Raw genomic sequence first — 19002 nt, forward strand, 5'->3', positions numbered from 1 at the left:
GATCCAGTGAGGGTATGACAAGCAAAATCATATTTGGGATTGAGCTGTGGTCCTCCCACATGAGCCTAACAGCAGAACGTAACCAACATTGGGAGCGCACTAGATAATTATGAACGAGGGTGGCCATCTGGTTCTTCAGCCACCTTATAGCCCCGTTCTCCCACTGTACCATCTAAATGATCCTTAAGTAATTCTAGGGCTTCTTTCTCAACCAGTGTGGAGGCCCTACGAGTGAAGAAATTGCTAACATCAGTTACTAACTTGGTAACTGAGAGCAAGATGCCTCAACTGGGGCAATGTAGGAAGTAGCAGGAGCTTTCTTTTTGTTAATAATGTTGACTTAATATAGGAGAAGAGCTTTGAAGCCCAATTGTCTTTTGTGCATCTGACTTCAGTTAAGTTTGTACAAGCCTCACATGCGTTTGCACATCTAAATCTTTACTCACCGCTTCTGTGTGAATTGGATGAACTGCAAAAAGCAGAGATGCAATCAGACTGGACTTCCTGTCCAGGAATAGCTGGCATACTTTGAGATAGATTATGCAGACCACTGCATGCAGGACAAGATTCAAGAGATGATAGAAAGCAGAATTCAGTTCACTGAAAAGGTAGTTTAATCGGAAGGTGAGCACAGTGAGTGGTCGGTAGGATTTGTGGCTCCTTTCCTGCAAAGGAAAAGAAATATTTTAGTTCAGCTTAAAAATCTATGCATGAGTGATACCATATAAAATCAATTTTATTTCTCCATTTACATATAGCTTTAAAAACAGACAGGGATGTGGAAAAGTATAAACCAATCAAGTCATTCAACTCATAATTCTGAGCTGGCCAAGGTTCAGCTAGTCATTGTTTATTTATATTTGTTTGAATTGCAATTTTAATTTTGCCTGCAAATTGTACTATCTAAATCATTACACCACCAGATGAGCTCCACATTGTTTCTTTGAACGGTGCTGTGGGATATTCTGCGTCCACCAGAGAGTCCAGACGGTGCCTCAATTTAAGACTCATCTGAGAGATGGCACCTCCAACAGTGCAGCAGTCCCTCAGCACTGCACTGAAGTTCCAGTCTTGATTTTTGTGCTCAAGTCTCTGGCGCGGAACTTCAACCCAGAACCTTCCAATGCATGGGCAAGAATTTTACCATCTCAGCCATAGTTGACACTTATTGTGTACAGGACACGTTGCTACTTACTTGTCGTTTAAATACATTAAAAGACACAGGAGGTCCAAGGTTCAAAAGGAATTTTTTTTAAGAATACAAAAGCAATTAAGTCTTCTGTTTGTAAAATGCTTAAGGTGCAGTATATTAATTACTATGTAGAGCTTTTGACAGTTCCATTTTAGGAGGGTTCTGAAAGAAGTGGATAAGAGGCAATGTGGGTTCACTAAAATGTTCCTAGGAATGAGGCTTAAAGCTAGGGAGAGAAACATGAGAATTTAGGGATGGGACCTAATGGAAATCTTCAAGATTTAGAAGTGATTTATGATAAGGTAAGCAGTGTCAGATGATGAAGCAGTAATGCATTATTTTCATTGGTTGTAGAGATGGTAATAAAAAGACTCAATATTAAGCTAACAACAAAAGGAATGAGAGGATAGTTTAAAAAAATGTTTCATCACACAATTAGTCATGTTCCAGACGTCTGTTTTATTTTATTTATTCGTTCACGAGATACAGGCTTTGCTGGCTGGACCAACATTTCCCATCCCTAATTGTCCTTGAGAAGGTGGTGCTGAGCCACCTTCTTGAACCACTGCAGTCCATGTATTGTAGATACACCTACGGTGCTGTTTTGAAGTGATTTCCAGGATTTTCACCCAGCAACAGTGAAAGAACAGTGATATAGTTCCAAGTCAGGATGGTGTGTGGCTTGAAGGAGAACTTGCAGGCGGTGGCGTTCCCATGCATTCGCTACCCTTGTCCTTCTAGGAGGTAAAAGTCGTGGGTTTGGAAGGTGTCGTTGAAGGAGCCTTGGTGAATTGCTTCAGTGCAACTTATAGATGGTATACACACTGCTGCCACTGTTCGTTAGTGCTGGAGGGAGTGGATGGGGTGCCAATCAAGGCACTCATCCAGGCAAGTGGAGAGTATTCCATTACACTCTTGATTTGGTGACAGGCTTGAGGGAGTCAGGTGCTGAGTTACTTGCTGCAGAATTCCCAACCTCTGACATGCGCTTGTAGCCACAGTATATGGTTGGCTTAGTTCAGTTTCTGGTCAATGGTAACCCCCAGGATGTTTATAGTGGGAATTCAGCGAATGAAAAATCCAACCCAGCCAATTACCACCCAATCAGTCTATTCTCAATCATCAGTGAAGTTATGGAAGGGGTCATCAACAGTATTATCAAGCGGCACTTGCTTAGCAATAACCTGCAAACGCTTAGTTTGGGTTCCACCAGGGTTACTCAGCTCCTGACCTCATTACAGCCTCGGTTCAAACACGGACAAAAGAGCTGAACCCTAGAAGCGAGGTGAAGGGACTGCCCTTGACATCAAGGCAGCTTTTGACTGAGTATGTGACCAAGGAGCCCTAGGCAAACTGGAGTCAATGGGAATCGGGGGAAAACTCTCCACTGGTTGGAGTCATACCTAACACAAAGGAAGATGGTTGTGGATGTTGGAGGTTAGACATCTCCGTTCCAGAGCAACACTGCAGGAGTTCCTCAGGGTAGTGTCCTTGGCCCAACTATCGTCAACTGCTTCATCAAAGATCTTCTTTCCATCATAAGGTCCGAAGTGAGGATGTTTGCTGATGCTTGCACAATGTTCAGTACCGTTCGTGACTCTAGAGATACTGAAGCAGTCCACGTCAAATGCAACAAGACCTGAACAATACTCAGGCTTGGGCTGACAAGAGGCAAGTAATATTCGTGCCACACTAGTGCCAGGCATTGACTATCTCAAACAAGAGAGAATCTAACCATCACTCCTTGACATTCAATGGTATTGCCATTGCTGAATCCCCCACTACCAACATCCTGGTGGTTGCCATTGACCAAACACTGAATTGGACCAGCCATATAAATATTGTGGCTACAAGGGCAGGTCAGAGGAATCCTGCAGTGAGGAACTCACTTTCTGAGTCTCTAAAGTCTGTCCACCATCTCCAAAGCACAAGTCAGGAATTGATGAAATACTTTCCATTTGCCTGGCTGAGTGCAGCTCCAACAATACTCAAGAAGCTCAACACCATCCAGGACAACGCAGCCCGCTTGGTTGGTAAGCTGTCGATAAACATTCACACACTCCATCACCGACGCACTGCAGCAGCAGTGTGTACCATCTGCAAGATGCATTGTAGGAACTCACCAAGAACCTTCAGACCTTCCAAATCCACAACCACTACCATCTGGAAGACAAGGGCAGCAGGTAGATGGGGACACCATCACCGGCAAGCTCCCCTCAAAGCCACACACCATCCTGACTTGGAAATATCTTGCTGTTCCTTCATTGTAGCTGGGTCAAAATCCTGGAACTCCCTTTCTAACAGCACTGGGTGTACCTACACCACATGGACTGCAGCGGTTCAAGGCGGCAGCTCACCACCACCTTCTCAAGGGCAACCAGGGATGGGTATTAAATGTTGGTCTAGGCAGCAACACCCACATACCCGTAAATATATAAAAAAAAAGCAAGCCATAAACGTACTTAAATATTTAGATTATTTCGGAAAAGGAGATATCATCTTTTGGTAACAATGAGGTGTATTATTTGTCACTTTTTCAACTGGCTCACGTGCCTTGATGCACAATTTCGTGTTCTTAAGCTGGCCAGCATCGTGTTGATCCAGAATGTTTGCTGCTGTTGATGTCCTGTATGACCCCGAGTTAAGTTTCTAACCACGTATCTTCCCCAATACATCACCCGTTTCCTTCCTGACCTTGCCCTTGTCTGACCGTTATGCATGTCCCTTTCACCACCAGACTTGATTTGCTTCAACACACTGCTGACTAGTGACCCATCCTCCAATAACCAGCTTACTCACTGCTGTTGTCCTCACTGCCCTCCTACTCACCAGTGCCTCAAATTCAAATCCTCGCACTTGAGTTTAAACCCTCTGCATAGCTGTGCCCCTCTCCTTTTTCCATTCCCCATTCATCAATTGTCCCTTTCTCTGACTCTGCCCCTTCCCCACTTTTATAGCTATCCTGCTTCACCCCTCTTCATTTTTCCTCCGGTGGCTTGGTTGCACGATTTCTCTCAGATGCTTGTTAAATAATTCGGGAGGTTTTCCTACTTTGAAGGTGCTGCGTAAATGCAAGTTGTTCTGTCTCACTGACCATCACCTATGTTTTAAATCAGCAGGTGGGCCATTACAAAAAAGAAATGGGCTTTGGAACTTGTTCGGCCATGACGGTTCTAATTGTGTAGATATAGCGAAGGAATTCGCAGGTATGATATGTTGGTGTGATGAATTATGCATAAATTCACCCTTTGTGAACCTGGTAGGCAAAGGAATGTGAGTGACATAAAGCAGTTCCTTCTGTTAACCAATTGTGCCACAATGTGAAGCAGGCCTTTGTAAGTTAATCGATGCAAAGTAAAGGTAAGTTACCTTCAAATTACAAGTCATAAACATTGTCTGTTCAAATCCAGGGTTGTATTTTAACATTTAAAGGAGCTGCACTGTTGGAATTATGTATCTTAATCCAAACAGTCCCTTTGAGAGAATCACGCTCTGTATATAATTGCTGCAGCACAGAAACAGGCTTCCTTCCACCTGACAGACTGGTTGGGTCAAATTTCTGTTTGTGTTCTACATGTCATCCAGCCTTACAACATATCATTCTATTCCTTTCTTCCTCATGCATTTATCTAATTTCTCCTTAAATGCACCTATGCTAGTAAGATCCTTTCAGTGGATCTTGTATTTTAAGCAAAATTAGTTTGGACAGCCCAGATCTTTGTAGAGATAACTTCATTGAGTGAAATGATATGTATTTTGCCACTTCTCAGCCAAGTAAGTCCCTGACACTTGTGGGTATGGGGTAGTGGGGCCCTGGAAAAAGTATAGAGGAATGTGTTCCGTGATAAATTCCTTAAGGCTCTTAGCTTGGAGCTTGTCTTCATAGCTATTTTCATTTACAAACTACAGGCTTTCAGATGGGCACTGATTGGAGCAGCATGGTCTTTGTCCCATTATTACAAATGAGGTAGAAATCAGGAACAGGGCACGTTGCTGACTGAAAAGCATTTTATAAATTAGTAGAAAATATGATGGGGATCCTGACCAGGAGGTGATGTAAAACACATTCCATGGATTTTTGCTCCTTTGAAGCTAGTGCCTCCAATATTCAAAAGAGAGACTTGTAATTACATACACTTTTACATGCCCTTCACTAACACAGGATATCCCAAAGGCATTACACCTGATGAAGCACTTTCTGATGTGTGGTCACTGTTGTAATGTAAGAAACACAGCAACCAATTTACACACGCCAAGTTCCCACAAGCAGCAATGTGCTAATGGCCAGATTATCTATATTTGTGATGTTGATTGAGGGATAAGTGTAAGGGCACTGGGGAGAACTCTACAGTCCTTCGAAATAGTGTCCTGGATCTTTTATGTTCACTTGAAAGGCCAGCTGGGTACTCGGTTTATCATTTTATCCAAAAGACTACATAGCCCAACCTGCCCAGGCCAGTGTTCATGCTTCATTTGAGCCTCATCAAATCTTCATCTAAATCTACCAGCATAACCACCTATTCCCTTCTCCCTCATTTACTTGATCAGCTTTCCCTTATATGCAACCAAACTATTTGCTTCAACCACTCCTTGTTTAGCAAGTTTAACATTCTCACCATTCTTTGGGTAAAGAAGTTTCTTCTGAATTCCCTATTGGTTTTTTTAGTGACTATCTTCTATTGATGGCCTGCATTTACACACTTCCCCACAAGAGGGAACCATCTCTCTGTAGTCACTCTATCAAAACCTTTATTAATTTTAAAGACTTATTAATTTACCCCTCAGCTGCCTTTATTCAAGAGAAAGGACACCCAGTATGTCAATCCTTTCCTGGTATGTACATCCTTACATTTCTGTATCATCCTTGCAAAGCTTCTCTTCACCCCCTCCAATGCCTCTGTATCTTTTTTATAATATGGTGATCAGAACTGCACATGGTACTCTGTGTGGCCTGACCAACGTTTGTTACAGGTTTAGCATAACTTGCCTGCATTCTATCCCTCCAGAAATGAAGCCTAGTGCTTGGCTTGCTTTTTTCATGGCCTTGCTAACCTGTGGTGCAGCTTTTAAGTGATTAATGTACTTGTAGCCCGAGATCCCTTTGTTCCTTTATCCCACCTAGACCTGCACCTTCCAAGTAATAAGTGACCTCTTGTCCTTCCTACTAAAATGTACTACCTCACATTTATGGAAAAATGTTCACAAAAATGTTGGCAAGTAACATTCATGCCACAAAAGTGCAAGGCACTGACTATATCTAACAAGAAAGAATCTAACCACCCCGCCATGAGATTCAATGACATTGCCATCGCTGAATTCCCACTATAAACATCCTGGAGGTTACCACTGAGCAGAAACTGAACTAAGCCAACCATATAAATACTGTGGCTACAAGAACATGTCAGAGGTTGGGAATTCTGCAGCAAGTAACTCAGCACCTGACTCCCTCAAGCCTGTCACCAAATCAAGAGTGTAATGGAATACTCTCCACTTGCCTGGATGAGTGCCTTGATTGGCACCCCATCCACTCCCTCCAGCACTAACGAACAGTGGCAGCAGTGTGTATACCATCTATAAGTTGCACTGCAGCAATTCACCAAGGCTCCTTCAACGACACCTTCCAAACCCACGACTTTTACCACCTAGAAGGACAAGGGTAGCGAATGCATGGGAACACCACCGCCTGCAAGTTCTCCTTCAAGCCACACACCATCCTGACTTGGAACTATATCACTGTTCTTTCACTGTTGCTGGGTCAAAATCCTGGAAATCACTTCAAAACAGCACCGTAGGTGTACCTACAATACATGGATTGCAGTGGTTCAAGAAGGTGGCTCAGCACCACCTTCTCAAGGACAATTAGGGATGGGAAATGTTGGTCCAGTCAGCAAAGCCTGTATCTCATGAACGAATAAATAAAATAAAACAGACGTCTGGAACATGACTAATTGTGTGATGAAACATTTTTTTAAACTATCCTCTCATTCCTTTTGTTGTTAGCTTAATATTGAGTCTTTTTATTACCATCTCTGCAACCAATGGAAATAATGCATTACTGCTTCATCATCTGACACTGCTTACCTTATCATAAATCACTTCAAAATCTTGAAGATTTCCATTAGGTCCCATCCCTAAATTCTCATGTTTCTCTCCATAGCTTTAAGCCTCATTCCTAGGAACATTTTAGTGAACCCACATTGCCTCTTATCCACTCCTTTCAGAACCCTCCTAAAATGGAACTGTCAAAAGCTCTACGTAGTAATTAATATAATGCACCCTAAGCATTTTACAAACAGAAGACTTAATTGCTTTTGCATTCTTAAAAAAAATTCCTTTTGAACCTTGGACCTCCTGTGTCTTTTAATGTATTTAAACCACAAGTAAGTAGCAACGTGTCCTGTACACAATAAGTGTCAACTATGGCTGGGATGGTAAAATTCTTGCCTATGCATCGGAAGGTTCTGGGTTGAAGTTCCACGCCAGAGACTTGAGCACAAAAATCAAGACTGGATCTTCAGTGCAGTGCTGAGGGACTGCTGCACTGTTGGAGAATACCTGCGGTCTGTCCGCAAGAATGACCCAAACCGGCCTGTCGCTTGCCATTTTAACACTCCACCCTGCTCTCTTGCCCAAATGTCTGTCCTTGGCTTGCTGCATTGTTCCAGTGAAGCCCAACGCAAACTGGAGGAACAACACCTCATCTTCCGACTAGGCACTTTACAGCCTTCCGGACTGAATATTGAATTCAACAACTTTAGGTCTTGAGCTCCCTCCTCCATCCCCATCCCCTTTCTGTTTCCCCCTTCCTTTTGTTTTTTTCCAATAAATTATATAGATTTTTCTTTTCCCACCTATTTCCATTATTTTTAAATATTTTTAAATCTTTTATGCTCTCCCCACCCCCACTAGAGCTATACCTTGAGTGCCCTACCATCCATTCTTAATTAGCACATTCGTTTAGATAATATCACCAACTTTAACACCTATGTGTTCTTTTGTTCTATTGTTTGTGACATCTTTTGATGATCTGCTTCTATCACTGCTTGTTTGTCCCTATAACCACACCAACCCCCTCCACTTCTCTCTCTCTCTCTCTCTCCACCCCCCCCCCACCCCCGACACACCTTAAACCAGCTTATATTTCAACTATTCCTTGGCCTCGAACTCAAGTTCTGTCGAAGGGTCATGAGGACTCGAAACATCAACTCTTTTCTTCTCCGCCGATGCTGCCGGACCTGCTGAGTTTTTCCAGGTAATTCTGTTTCTGTTTTAGATCTGATCTGTTAGCTGTGGGATTATTTAGCTGTCTATCGCATGCTGCTCACACTGTAGTTCTCATCTTTCGGTATGCCTGGTGCTGCTCTTGCCATGTCCTCCTTCACTCCTTGTTGAACCAGGTTTGATCCTTTGGCTTGATGGTAATGGTAGAGTTACCATATCAGGGGGTATGCCATTACAGATTGTGGTTGAGTACAATTCTGTTGCCAATGATGACCCACAGCACCTCATGAATGCCCAGTCTTGAATTGTTAGCTGTTCAAAATCTATCCCATTTAGCTCAGTGGTAACTCTTTCGAGTACAAACACGTTTCCATCTGTTCCTATTCAGATGAAGTTACATTGTTTCATAGTTTGCCATTGTGAGATTTGAACTCTTGATCTTGGGGTTACAAACCCAGTACCATACGCAAGGATTGTGCAGTGGTTACTCATCAATACTATAATGGAGAGATACATCTGCAGGAGGTAGATTGGTTAACTGGGTGCAGCTGTGGAGCCTTTCATTTATTTTTCATTAGTCACTAAACCCTGGCTGAGTGAAGTCTCCTGCCAAGTTTGTACACATACAGTAAAAACAAAACCGAGAGGAAATGTGTTTCAGCAGCTTGTACATGTAACTGCAATGACTGAAAGAATATAAAATGCACACTCTTGTCACAAGCCCTGGGCAGATCAGATTAAATTATTCTGCAACATTAAAATCCAGTATTTACTGTGCTTTATAAAAACAATGATGGACAATACATTCCATCTTCACAGATCCTTCACTGCTTGGAGGATCTGTGCCTTACTGAGTGGCGACTTCAAAAGGAACCTATCTGGCCAGAAGGAGTGTAATGGAAATCTGAGTTGATGAACAATAACATTTTCATTATCAGACTTAGGAACAGGAGTATCAATTCAGTCTCTCCAATCTGATCTGCCATTCAATTAGATCATGGCAGATATGTACAACAACTCTATCTACCCACCTTCTTCCCATATCCCTTGAAATGCAAACAAAAACTTATCAATCTGTCTTGAACACTCAATCATTCATAGCCTTTTGAAGGGAGCTTCCACTAACTTTTGTATGTGAGAAAGAGCTTCCTCTTATAGCTCCTAAATAGTTTAAGTCTAATTTTCCACTGTGCCTCCTGCCAACATAAGGTGGCCATGCAAATTGGCCGCTGCTACCCGTCTGCGGATGTGCTCTTATCTGCATGTGGAGAAACTAATGACGTTATTTGGAGGAGAGAGGGTGCCAGCAAAAACTAGACTGTTACGAGCTTCCTTCCAGTGGTTCCACCAGTGATATAACATAAAGCTGCAGCATTTCACAATGAGCATTTTTGAAGGCTTTTTATTAGCCTGCGTCAGCTCTCCAATTGCCTGACAGTTCTCCAAAATTAATGTGGCATGTGAGTAGCCAGTTGATTTCCCAGATTTACATTACTCGAAATTAGCAAAACACAAATTAAAATAAAAACTGAGCACAACACTGAAAGCTTAACAGCGAAACAAGCGAAAGGGAAAAAAGTAAACTATAGAAAGAATAATTTATATGATTGTGCACGGGCCCTGCTGCATTTGCCCCCATAAAGATGGCAGCTGCTAAGCAGGTCCTACCATCAGCATGCAACTGTGTATGTATGCACTGGCTGAGAACACAGCCCTAATTTGAAGATTAAACTCTCTTAGGAACACCTACTTCCACTCACGACTCCATGCTACTTCAGCTCATCTGCTGTTGAAACCCTCATCCATGCCTTTATTAGAGCTGGGTTTGACTATTCCAACACACTCCTGGCCAGCCTCCCATCTTCAACCCTCTATAAATTTAAGCTCATCCAAAACTCTGCTGCCCGTCTCCCACCTTGCATTGTTCCATTCGCCCCAACACCAATGTTCCCTCTAATTTCTGGTTGCTGTGCACAGCCAGCTTGTTATATTATGTGCTCCCTTTAAGATTGCCACGTGGCCGCGACAAGGGAACGTTGCTTGTGCGCAGCCTTCTTGTCTCCTGCCAGGCACATTCCTCATTACTGCGCAGCTTACTCAGAACATTGCCCGTCATCACTGTGCTTGCTGACTGACATTGGCTCCCTCCCTAAACCTCTACGGCCCTCTTTCTTTCTCCTCCTTTCCGACGCCCCTTAAAACCTACCATTTTGGCCAAGTTGTGGTTACCTGTCCTAATATCTGTGTCAAATTTCTGGTAATGCTTCTGTAAAGAGTTTTGGGTGTTTTGATATTTTAATACAGTTGTTATCGCTTGTTCCCAAAAATCTGATTTGTAGACATTTTGGTGTCTGAATCTCCAAAGGAATCAAGTTAGCTCTTGTCGCAGAGCACAACTCTTAAAACTTCGCAGCTGTCATTGCAAAATCATCACAGGTTTGGTTGCTAACAATCCAGGGGCACGTCATAACCTGACCAGGACTTAAAACATTGTGTCTCATAGATTGGACTGGAGGCTTGGGCTTCAAGTTTTGAATGGGAGCAAATGAGAACTGATTCCTCATTCACTAAACTTTCACAGGTCATTTCATTTGCTAAAAGTAATTTTTGTTTCTTTGCACACAATCTGAAATGATGGTTAATGGTAGCAGCTGCAAAACTAAGACTTGCTGGTGAACAGAACTGCAAAAAGACTTCAATCCCACCAAGTGTGCAACACTTGCAAACCTTTGAACATTTCAAAAGCCACTCCTGATTTATAAAGGCCTTTAATAAACAGCAAGGCAATCTAATTTGTTTAAATTAACCAATTTTGAATTAATAGCACACTGTACAAAGTGTTACTGATCTTCAAAGTATTCAAAAACAACTTATATTTATATAGCAGCTTTAACATAGTAAACTCCGCCTCCCCAAAAGTGCTTCATGGGAATATTATAAGACAAATTTTGATATCGAGCCACATGGAATATTAGAATGCATGATCGAACTCAGCTGAAGGCTTAAGGCTTAATGAGCATCTTAAAGGACGAGAGAGATAGCGAGGCAGAGAGATTTAGGCAGGGAACTCCAGGACTTAAGACTGCTGAACGTGCGACTACCAGTGGTGAAGTGAAGGAAATCAGATGTGCAATAGGCAGGAATTGGAGAGCTTGAGATCAATGAGGGTTGTAGGGCTAGAGGAGATTACAGAGATAGAAAGGTGCAAGTCCATGGAGGGATTTGACCAAAGGATGAGAATTTTAAATTCGTAGCATTTCCAGAAAAAGAGCCAATGTAGTTCAGTGAACACAGGGTGGAAGGGGAAGGAGTGGCGGTGTGAATTAGCCGACTATTGGATCTGAGTTTACGAAGTGTGAAAGATGGGTGGATGGTTAGGAAAATATTGGAATAGTCAAGTATAGAGGTAACAATAGTATGCATGAAATCTTATAAATCATTTTGTATGTGTTATACTTTATAGGATTTCTACTTGATTTTGAGAGAGTAGGAGCTGAAGTTCCCCAATGGCCCCTCGAACCTATTCCACCATTCAATAAGATCAAGGCTGATCTTCCACCTCAACTCCGCTTTCCTGCCCTTTCCCATATCCCTCCATTCTATGAAGAACTGAGATCTGAATATGGTAATGATAAAATGTTGACCAGGTATCTGTTTAAGATAGTTTAACATCTATATTGTTGAAGTCAGTTAAAATCGACTTTAAAAATCTTTGAAAAATAAGCAGGCGCATTCACAAAGTAAAATATTCTTGTGGCTGAGATCAGATAATCAGAGAAGTGGCGTTACCTCTGTCATAGGAGTTCCCCAGAAGTCATTGCAGAAAAGGTTCTTCAGTGGTGTAGAAGGATGCAGGTCTTTGTTGTCCAGAATGGCAGAAACATCGTCAAAGACGAATCCACAATAAGTGCTGTTCCAGTAACACACAGCCACCACCCCAGTCAACAAAACGATCTCCTTCCAACTCAGCCCAGCCATTCTCACGGGCTGCTGCAAAAAATGAAAACAACATTTTAAAAATATTTCTGCTTCCACCTTCTCTATGAAAAAGTAAGCAGAACGTATAATATAAAGCTTTGGTATTTTTGATTCCGGTTCAACCAGAAGCTTAACTGGACCAGTCACATAAATATTGTGGCTGCAAGAGAGTCAGGAACTGGAATTCTGCAGTAAGTAACCCACCTCCTGACTGCCAAAAGCCTGCCCACCATCTAAAAGGCTGCAGTCAGAAGTTACCCTCCACCTGCCTAGAAACGTGCAGCTCAAACAACATTCAAGAAGCTTCACATCATCCAGGATAAAGCAGCCCACTCGATTGGGACCCAATCCACCCTCTTCAGCATTCAATCACTCCACCACCGATGCCATGAATACCACCTACAACCAACCTGGCTCCTTCAACAGCACCTTCCAAACCCCTGACCTCTACCACCCAGAAGGACAAGTGCAGCAGATGCATGGAACAGCACCTCCAAGTTTCCCCAGCCAAGCCACACATTATTCTGGCCTGGAACAATATCGCCATTCCTTCACTGTTGCTGTGTCAAAATACTGAAACTCCTTTCCTAATAGCAATTGTGGATCTGCCTACAGAACAAGGACTGCAGCAGTTCAAGGAGGTGATTCACCACCACTATCTCAAGAGCAATTAGGGATGGGCCATAAATGCTGGACTAGCTAGCAATTCCCGCGACCCATGAATAGATAAACAAAAGTATATATTTCTTCTCAATCTATACTGAACTGATCATCCCACAATTTTTATACAATTTTGATCTGTGCAGAAAAGGGCTATCAAAAATCACCACAAACTGCCACAAGACGATGGGCAAGAGGCTCCCTTGTCGTTCTGAAATAGAAGCAATAATTTAAAGCAAGTCTCCACAACACTCTGTTCGTCCTTTGTGAAAGGACTTGGTTTCCTTGGCAATTCCCTACCTTGTATACACAATGCGTATTTACATTACTCAGGATTAAATATGACCACATGAATATATGCTTGAACCCCTCGAAAGTATTTGTGTAGAAGGTGCAAATCTATGGAGTTTTTCTGGAAATTCCTTATACTTCATACGGTTAAATATTTACATATTGTACAATATCACTTGGCAAACATTACTGCACAGAACAATATACCTTCAGAGATTAGCTCCAGGTGCACAGCGTACCTTCATAAATCACAAGAGCTGACAGGACAATAAACCAGTCACTCAAACTATAATGAAACAATTATAAAGGTCAGCTTGTTCAGAGTTCACTTGAAATGCTTTCTTAAAAATGTTTACTATCTGGCTTCAGCTGCAGGGATGCGATTACAACCAGGAGGAGAGAATCATCCTGCATGCTCATTCCCAAATGAGTGGTCACTCACCAATAACAGACATTCAAATGGAAAGAGGCAAGCATTGGATTGACTGCACACTCTGTCAACATCTGCGTGTGGGCTTCCTTCTGTGTGCATCTCATTGTTGGTCCCGAATACTTGCATTAATCAAAGAGGAAAAGCTGTCCCACGTGAGACTCCCCAGTTACATCTCTCAAAGGGGCCTATTGAGGGCAGTGTCCTAGGCCCAATCATCTTCAGTTGCTTCATCAATTACCTTCCTTCCATCTTAAGGTCAGAAGTGGGGATGTTCACTGATGATTGCACAATGTTCAGCACCATTCACAATTCCTCAGGTACTGAAGCAGCCCATGTCCAAATGCAGCAAGACCTGGACAATATCCAGGCTTGGGTTGACGAGTGGCAAGTAACATTCGCACCACACAAGTGTCAGGCAATGGCCATCTCCAACAAGAGAGAGTCCAACCATTGCCCCTTGATGTCCAGTATCATTATCATCACTGAATCCCCCATTATCAACATCCTGGGGGTTACCATTGACCAGAAGCTGAACTGGACTGAGGCTACAAGAGCAGGGTCAGAGGCAAGGAACCCAGCGACGAGTAACTCACCTCCTGATTCCCCAAAGCCTGTCCACCATCTACAAGACACAAGTCAGGAGTGTGATGGAATACTCCCCACTTGCCTGGATGAATACAGCTCCCACAACACTCAAGAAGCTTGATACCATCCAGGACAAAGCAGCCCACTTGATTAGCACCACATCCACAAACATTCACTCCCTCCACCACCTATGCAGCAGTGTGTAACATCTACAAGTTGCACTGCAGGAATTCACCAAGGCTCCTTAGACATCACCTTCCAAACCCACAACCACTACCATCTAGAAGAACAAGGGCAGCAGATAGATGGGAACACCACCAACTGGAAGTTCCCCTCCAAGTCACTCACCATCCTGGCTTGGAAAAGTGTCACCGTTCCTTCACTGTGTTGGGGTCAAAATCCTGGAGCTCCCTTCCTAATAGCACTGTGGGTGTACCTACACTACATGGATTGTGGCAGTTCAAGAAGGCAGCTCACCACCACCTTCTCAAGGGCAACTAGGGATGGGCAATAAATGCTGGCCCAGGCAGTGAAGCCTACTTCCTGTGAATGAATTAAAAAAAATTCAAGCTCAAGTCCTGATAAAACTGGTTGGACTGTCAATGGGCTAGAATCTCCCTCATTCTGGGCAAAGGATAGAGGATGGTGGGGTTCCTTGGGCAAGTGATTCGATTTAATCTAATCAGAGGAATAGACATAGGGCAGATCACGTTTTTTCTTTATTCGTTCATGGGATGTGGACATCACTGGCAAGGCCAGCATTTGGTGCCCAGCCCTAAAAACATACTTGACTTCATCCTCACCAACCTGCCTGCTGCAGATGCATCTAAGACAGTATCGGTAGTAGCAACCATCGCACAGTCGTTGTGGAGACAAAGTCCCACCTTCACATTGAGGATACCCTCCATCGTGTTGTGTGGCACTATCACCATGCTAAATGAGATAGATTTCACACAGATCTAGCAAATCAAGGCTGGGCATCCATGAGGCACTGTGGGCCATCAGCAGCAGCAGAATTGTACTCGAACACAAACACAATCTGTAACCTCATGGCCTGGCATATCCCTCACTCTACCATTACCATCAAGCCAGGGGATCAACCCTGGTTCAATGAAGAGTGCAGGAGGGCATGCCAGGAGCAGCGCCAGGCATACCTAAAAATGAGATGTCAACCTGGTGAAGCTATAACACAGGACTGTGTACCAAACAGCATAAGTAGCAAGTGATAGGCATGGCTACGCAATCCAACAACCAAAAGATTAGAGCTAAACTCTGTAGTCCTGCCACATCTAGTTGTGAATGGTGGTGGACAATTTAACAACTCAATGGAGGAGGAAGCTCCACAAACATCCCCATCCTCAATGATAGAGAAGCCCAGCACATTAGTACAAAAGATAAGGCTGAAGCATTTGCTACAATCTTCAGCCACAAGTGCTAAGTGGATGATCCATCTCAGCATCCTCCAGAGGTCCCCAGCATCACAGATGCCTTCTTCAACCAATTAGATTCACTCCACGCAATATCAAGAAATGGCTGAAGGCACTGGATACTGCAAAAGCTATAGGCCCTGACAATATTCCGGCAATAGTATTGAAGACCTGTGCGGCTGAGCTTGCCGCACCCCGGGTCAAGCTGTTCCAGTACAGCTACAACACTGGAATCTGCCTGGCTATGTGGAAAATTGCCCAGGTATGTCCTAAACAGAAAAGGCAGCACAAATCCAACCTGACCAATTACCAACTCATCAGTCTACTCTCCATCATCAGTAAAGTAATGGAAGGGGTCATCAACAGTGCTATCAAGAGGCCCTTGCTTAGCAATAATCTGCTCATCGATGTCCAATTTGTGTTCCGCCAGGGTTCACTCAGCTCCTGACCTCGTTACAGCCTTGATTCAAACATGGATAAAAGAGCTGAACTCCAGAGGTGACGTGAGAGTGACTGCCCTTGACATCAAGGCTGCATTTGACAGAGTGTGGCATCAAGGAGCCCCAGCAAAACTAGTCAATGGGAATCAGGGGGAAAATTCTCTGCTGGTTGGAGTCATATCCAGCACAAAGGAAGATAGTTGTGGTTGTTGGAGATCAGTCATCTCAGCTCTTGGACATTGTTGCCGGAATTCCTCAGGGTAGTGTCCTGGGCCCAACCATCTTGGCTGCTTCATCAATGACCTTCCTTCCATCATGGGGGTGTTCGCTGATGTTCAGCACCATTCGTGACTCCTCAGATACTGAAGCAGTCCTTGTCCAAATGCAGCAAGACCGGGACAATATCCAGGCTTGGGCTGACAAGTGGCAAGTAACTTCAGCGCAACACAAGTGTCAGGCAATGACCATCTCCAACAAGAGAGAATCCAACCATCGCCCCTTGAGTGCAGCTGCCACAACACTCAAGAAGCTTGACACCATCCAGGACAAAGCAGCCTGCTTGATTGGCACCACATCCACAAACATTCACTCCCTCCACCACCGACGCACAGTGGCAGTGTGTACCATCTACAAGATGCACTGCAGGAATTCACCAAGACTTCTTCAACAGCACCCTCCAAACCCACGGCCACTACCATCTAGACAGACAAGGGCAGCAGATAGATGGGAACACCACCACCTAGAAGTTCCCCTCCAAGTCACTTACCATCCTGACTTGGAAATATATCACTGTTCATTCACTGGCGCTGGGTCAAAATCCTGGAACTCCCTTCCTAATCACACTGTGGGTGTACCTACACCACATGGACTGCAGCGGTTCAAGAGGGCAGCTCACCACCACCTTCCCAAGGGCAACTAGGGAAAGGCATTAGATGTTGGCCCAGCCAACAAAGCCCACCCTATGAATGAATAAAAACAAATGCCCTTGAACTGAGGGACTTGCTAGGCCAACTGCTAGGGCAGTTAAGAGTCAGCCACATTGCTGTGGAAATGGAATCATGTGTAGGCCAGACCAGGTAAGGATGGCAGATTTCCTCCCCTAAAGGGCAGTGATGAACCAGATGGGTTTTTACATCACCTGATGATAGTTTCTTGGTCAGCATTTCTATTCTAGATTTATTAATTGAATTTAAATTCATGCTGCCATGGTGGGATTTGAAGCCATGTCCCCAGAACATTAGCGTGGGCCTCTGGATTTCTAGTCCAGTGACATTCCCATTGCACCCCTGCCTCCCTGGTTATCATCACATTGCTGTTTGTGGGACCTGGCTGTGCGCAAATTGGCTGCCACATTTCCTACAACAGTGCTGCACATCATAAGAACTTCACTGGCTGTGAAGTACTTTGGGACACCCTGAGGTTGTGAACGGTGCCATACAAATGTGATTTCTTTCTTTTTGATTTCACAGAAAATTCAACTGTTCCATAATATACAGGGAAAGCAATTTCCTTTCTGCTCATGTTGCTGGATTGACATTATCTGGACCATTTCAGTATTCAGCACTCTGCAAGTGAGTTTACAATTGTCAGGGTTCAAAGTCAGAGATGCACTAGGGCAATGCAATAGGGTAACCAGAGTGCCGTATAAGTAAAGGCCCACTGACTGACAATAAGCTTACAGAAATCGTATTCCCTATCACAGAATTGTTACAGTGCAGGAGGGGGTCATTTTGCTCATCATGTCTGCACCAGCTCAGCAAACGAGCAACTCATCCAGTGCTACTCCCCAGCCTTCTCTCCGTAACCCTCCATGTTCTTCCTTTTCAGATAACAGTCTAATTCCCTTTTGAATGCTTCAGTTGAACCTGCCTCACCACACTCTCGGGTAATGCATTAAAATCCAAACCACTCACTGCGTAAAAAGTTTCTTATATCACTTTTGCTTCTTTTACTAACTACTTTAAATGTGTGCCATCTTGTTCTTGATCCTTTCATGAATGGGAACAGTCCTTCCCTATCTTCTCTGTCCTAACCCCTCATGATTTTGAATACCTCTACCAAATGCCTCCTCAAAGCCTTCTTTCCTCCAAGGAAAACAGTCCTAACTTCTCCGATCCATCTTCATAACTGAAGTTCCTCATCCCTGGAACTATTCTCAAGAATCATCTAAAGTCATAGTTTTAGCAAAATTCTACCATCAATTCGGCATTTCATTAAAAATTAATGCAGAATATACACTTGGCTGTCCTGTCAACATCAACATTTTCGAAGCGTGCGCAGGCACTGATCAGTTCACAACTACTATAGTCCTCCTTTGGCAATGTGACTCTATTCTTCAGATTTTTGCATTGTAACAATTCTGTGAATTAAAATGAACATCAATCTCCAAAAGCGTTTTGAACATTAATCAAGACTAACTCACAGAGGCAAACACAACTTAATCTCAACAGGCAATTCCAGATTTAGTGATGCGTAATGAGGCAGATTTGATAAGGGAGATTAAGGTGAAGGAACCTTTAGGAGGAAGTGACCATAACATGATAGAATTTACCCTGCAATTTGAGAGGAAAAAGCTGGAATCAGATGTAATGGAATTACAATTGAATAAAGTCAACCACAGAGGCATGAGGCAGGAGTTGGCCAGAATTGACTGGGAGATGAGCCTAGCAGGAAAGACAGTGGAACAGCAATGGCAGGAGTTTCTGGGAGTAATTTGGGAGACACAGCAAAAATGCATCCCTAGGAAGAAGAAGCATACTAAAGGGAGTACGAGGC

At 43.5% G+C, this 19002-nt stretch overlaps 1 protein-coding gene across 2 annotated transcripts in view; it reads right to left on the reverse strand.

Annotated features, from left to right (window-relative positions):
- The window catches only part of tmtc3 (transmembrane O-mannosyltransferase targeting cadherins 3), an 82803-nt gene that overhangs the window by 59891 nt on the left and 3910 nt on the right, over positions 1-19002 (reverse strand). The window contains exons 2-3 of one of the 2 annotated variants that reach the window (XM_041216248.1): positions 12203-12403; positions 447-665 (exon numbers count right to left, since the gene is read on the reverse strand). In XM_041216248.1, the coding sequence (XP_041072182.1) occupies positions 447-665; positions 12203-12391 (408 nt within the window). In that variant the 5' untranslated portion in view covers positions 12392-12403. The remainder of the gene's footprint in view (positions 1-446; positions 666-12202; positions 12404-19002) is intronic. The other variant, XM_041216247.1, reaches the window with a different exon arrangement.

This window comes from Carcharodon carcharias, chromosome 21 (genome assembly GCF_017639515.1).
Source record: "Carcharodon carcharias isolate sCarCar2 chromosome 21, sCarCar2.pri, whole genome shotgun sequence".
Taxonomy (NCBI): domain Eukaryota; kingdom Metazoa; phylum Chordata; class Chondrichthyes; order Lamniformes; family Lamnidae; genus Carcharodon; species Carcharodon carcharias.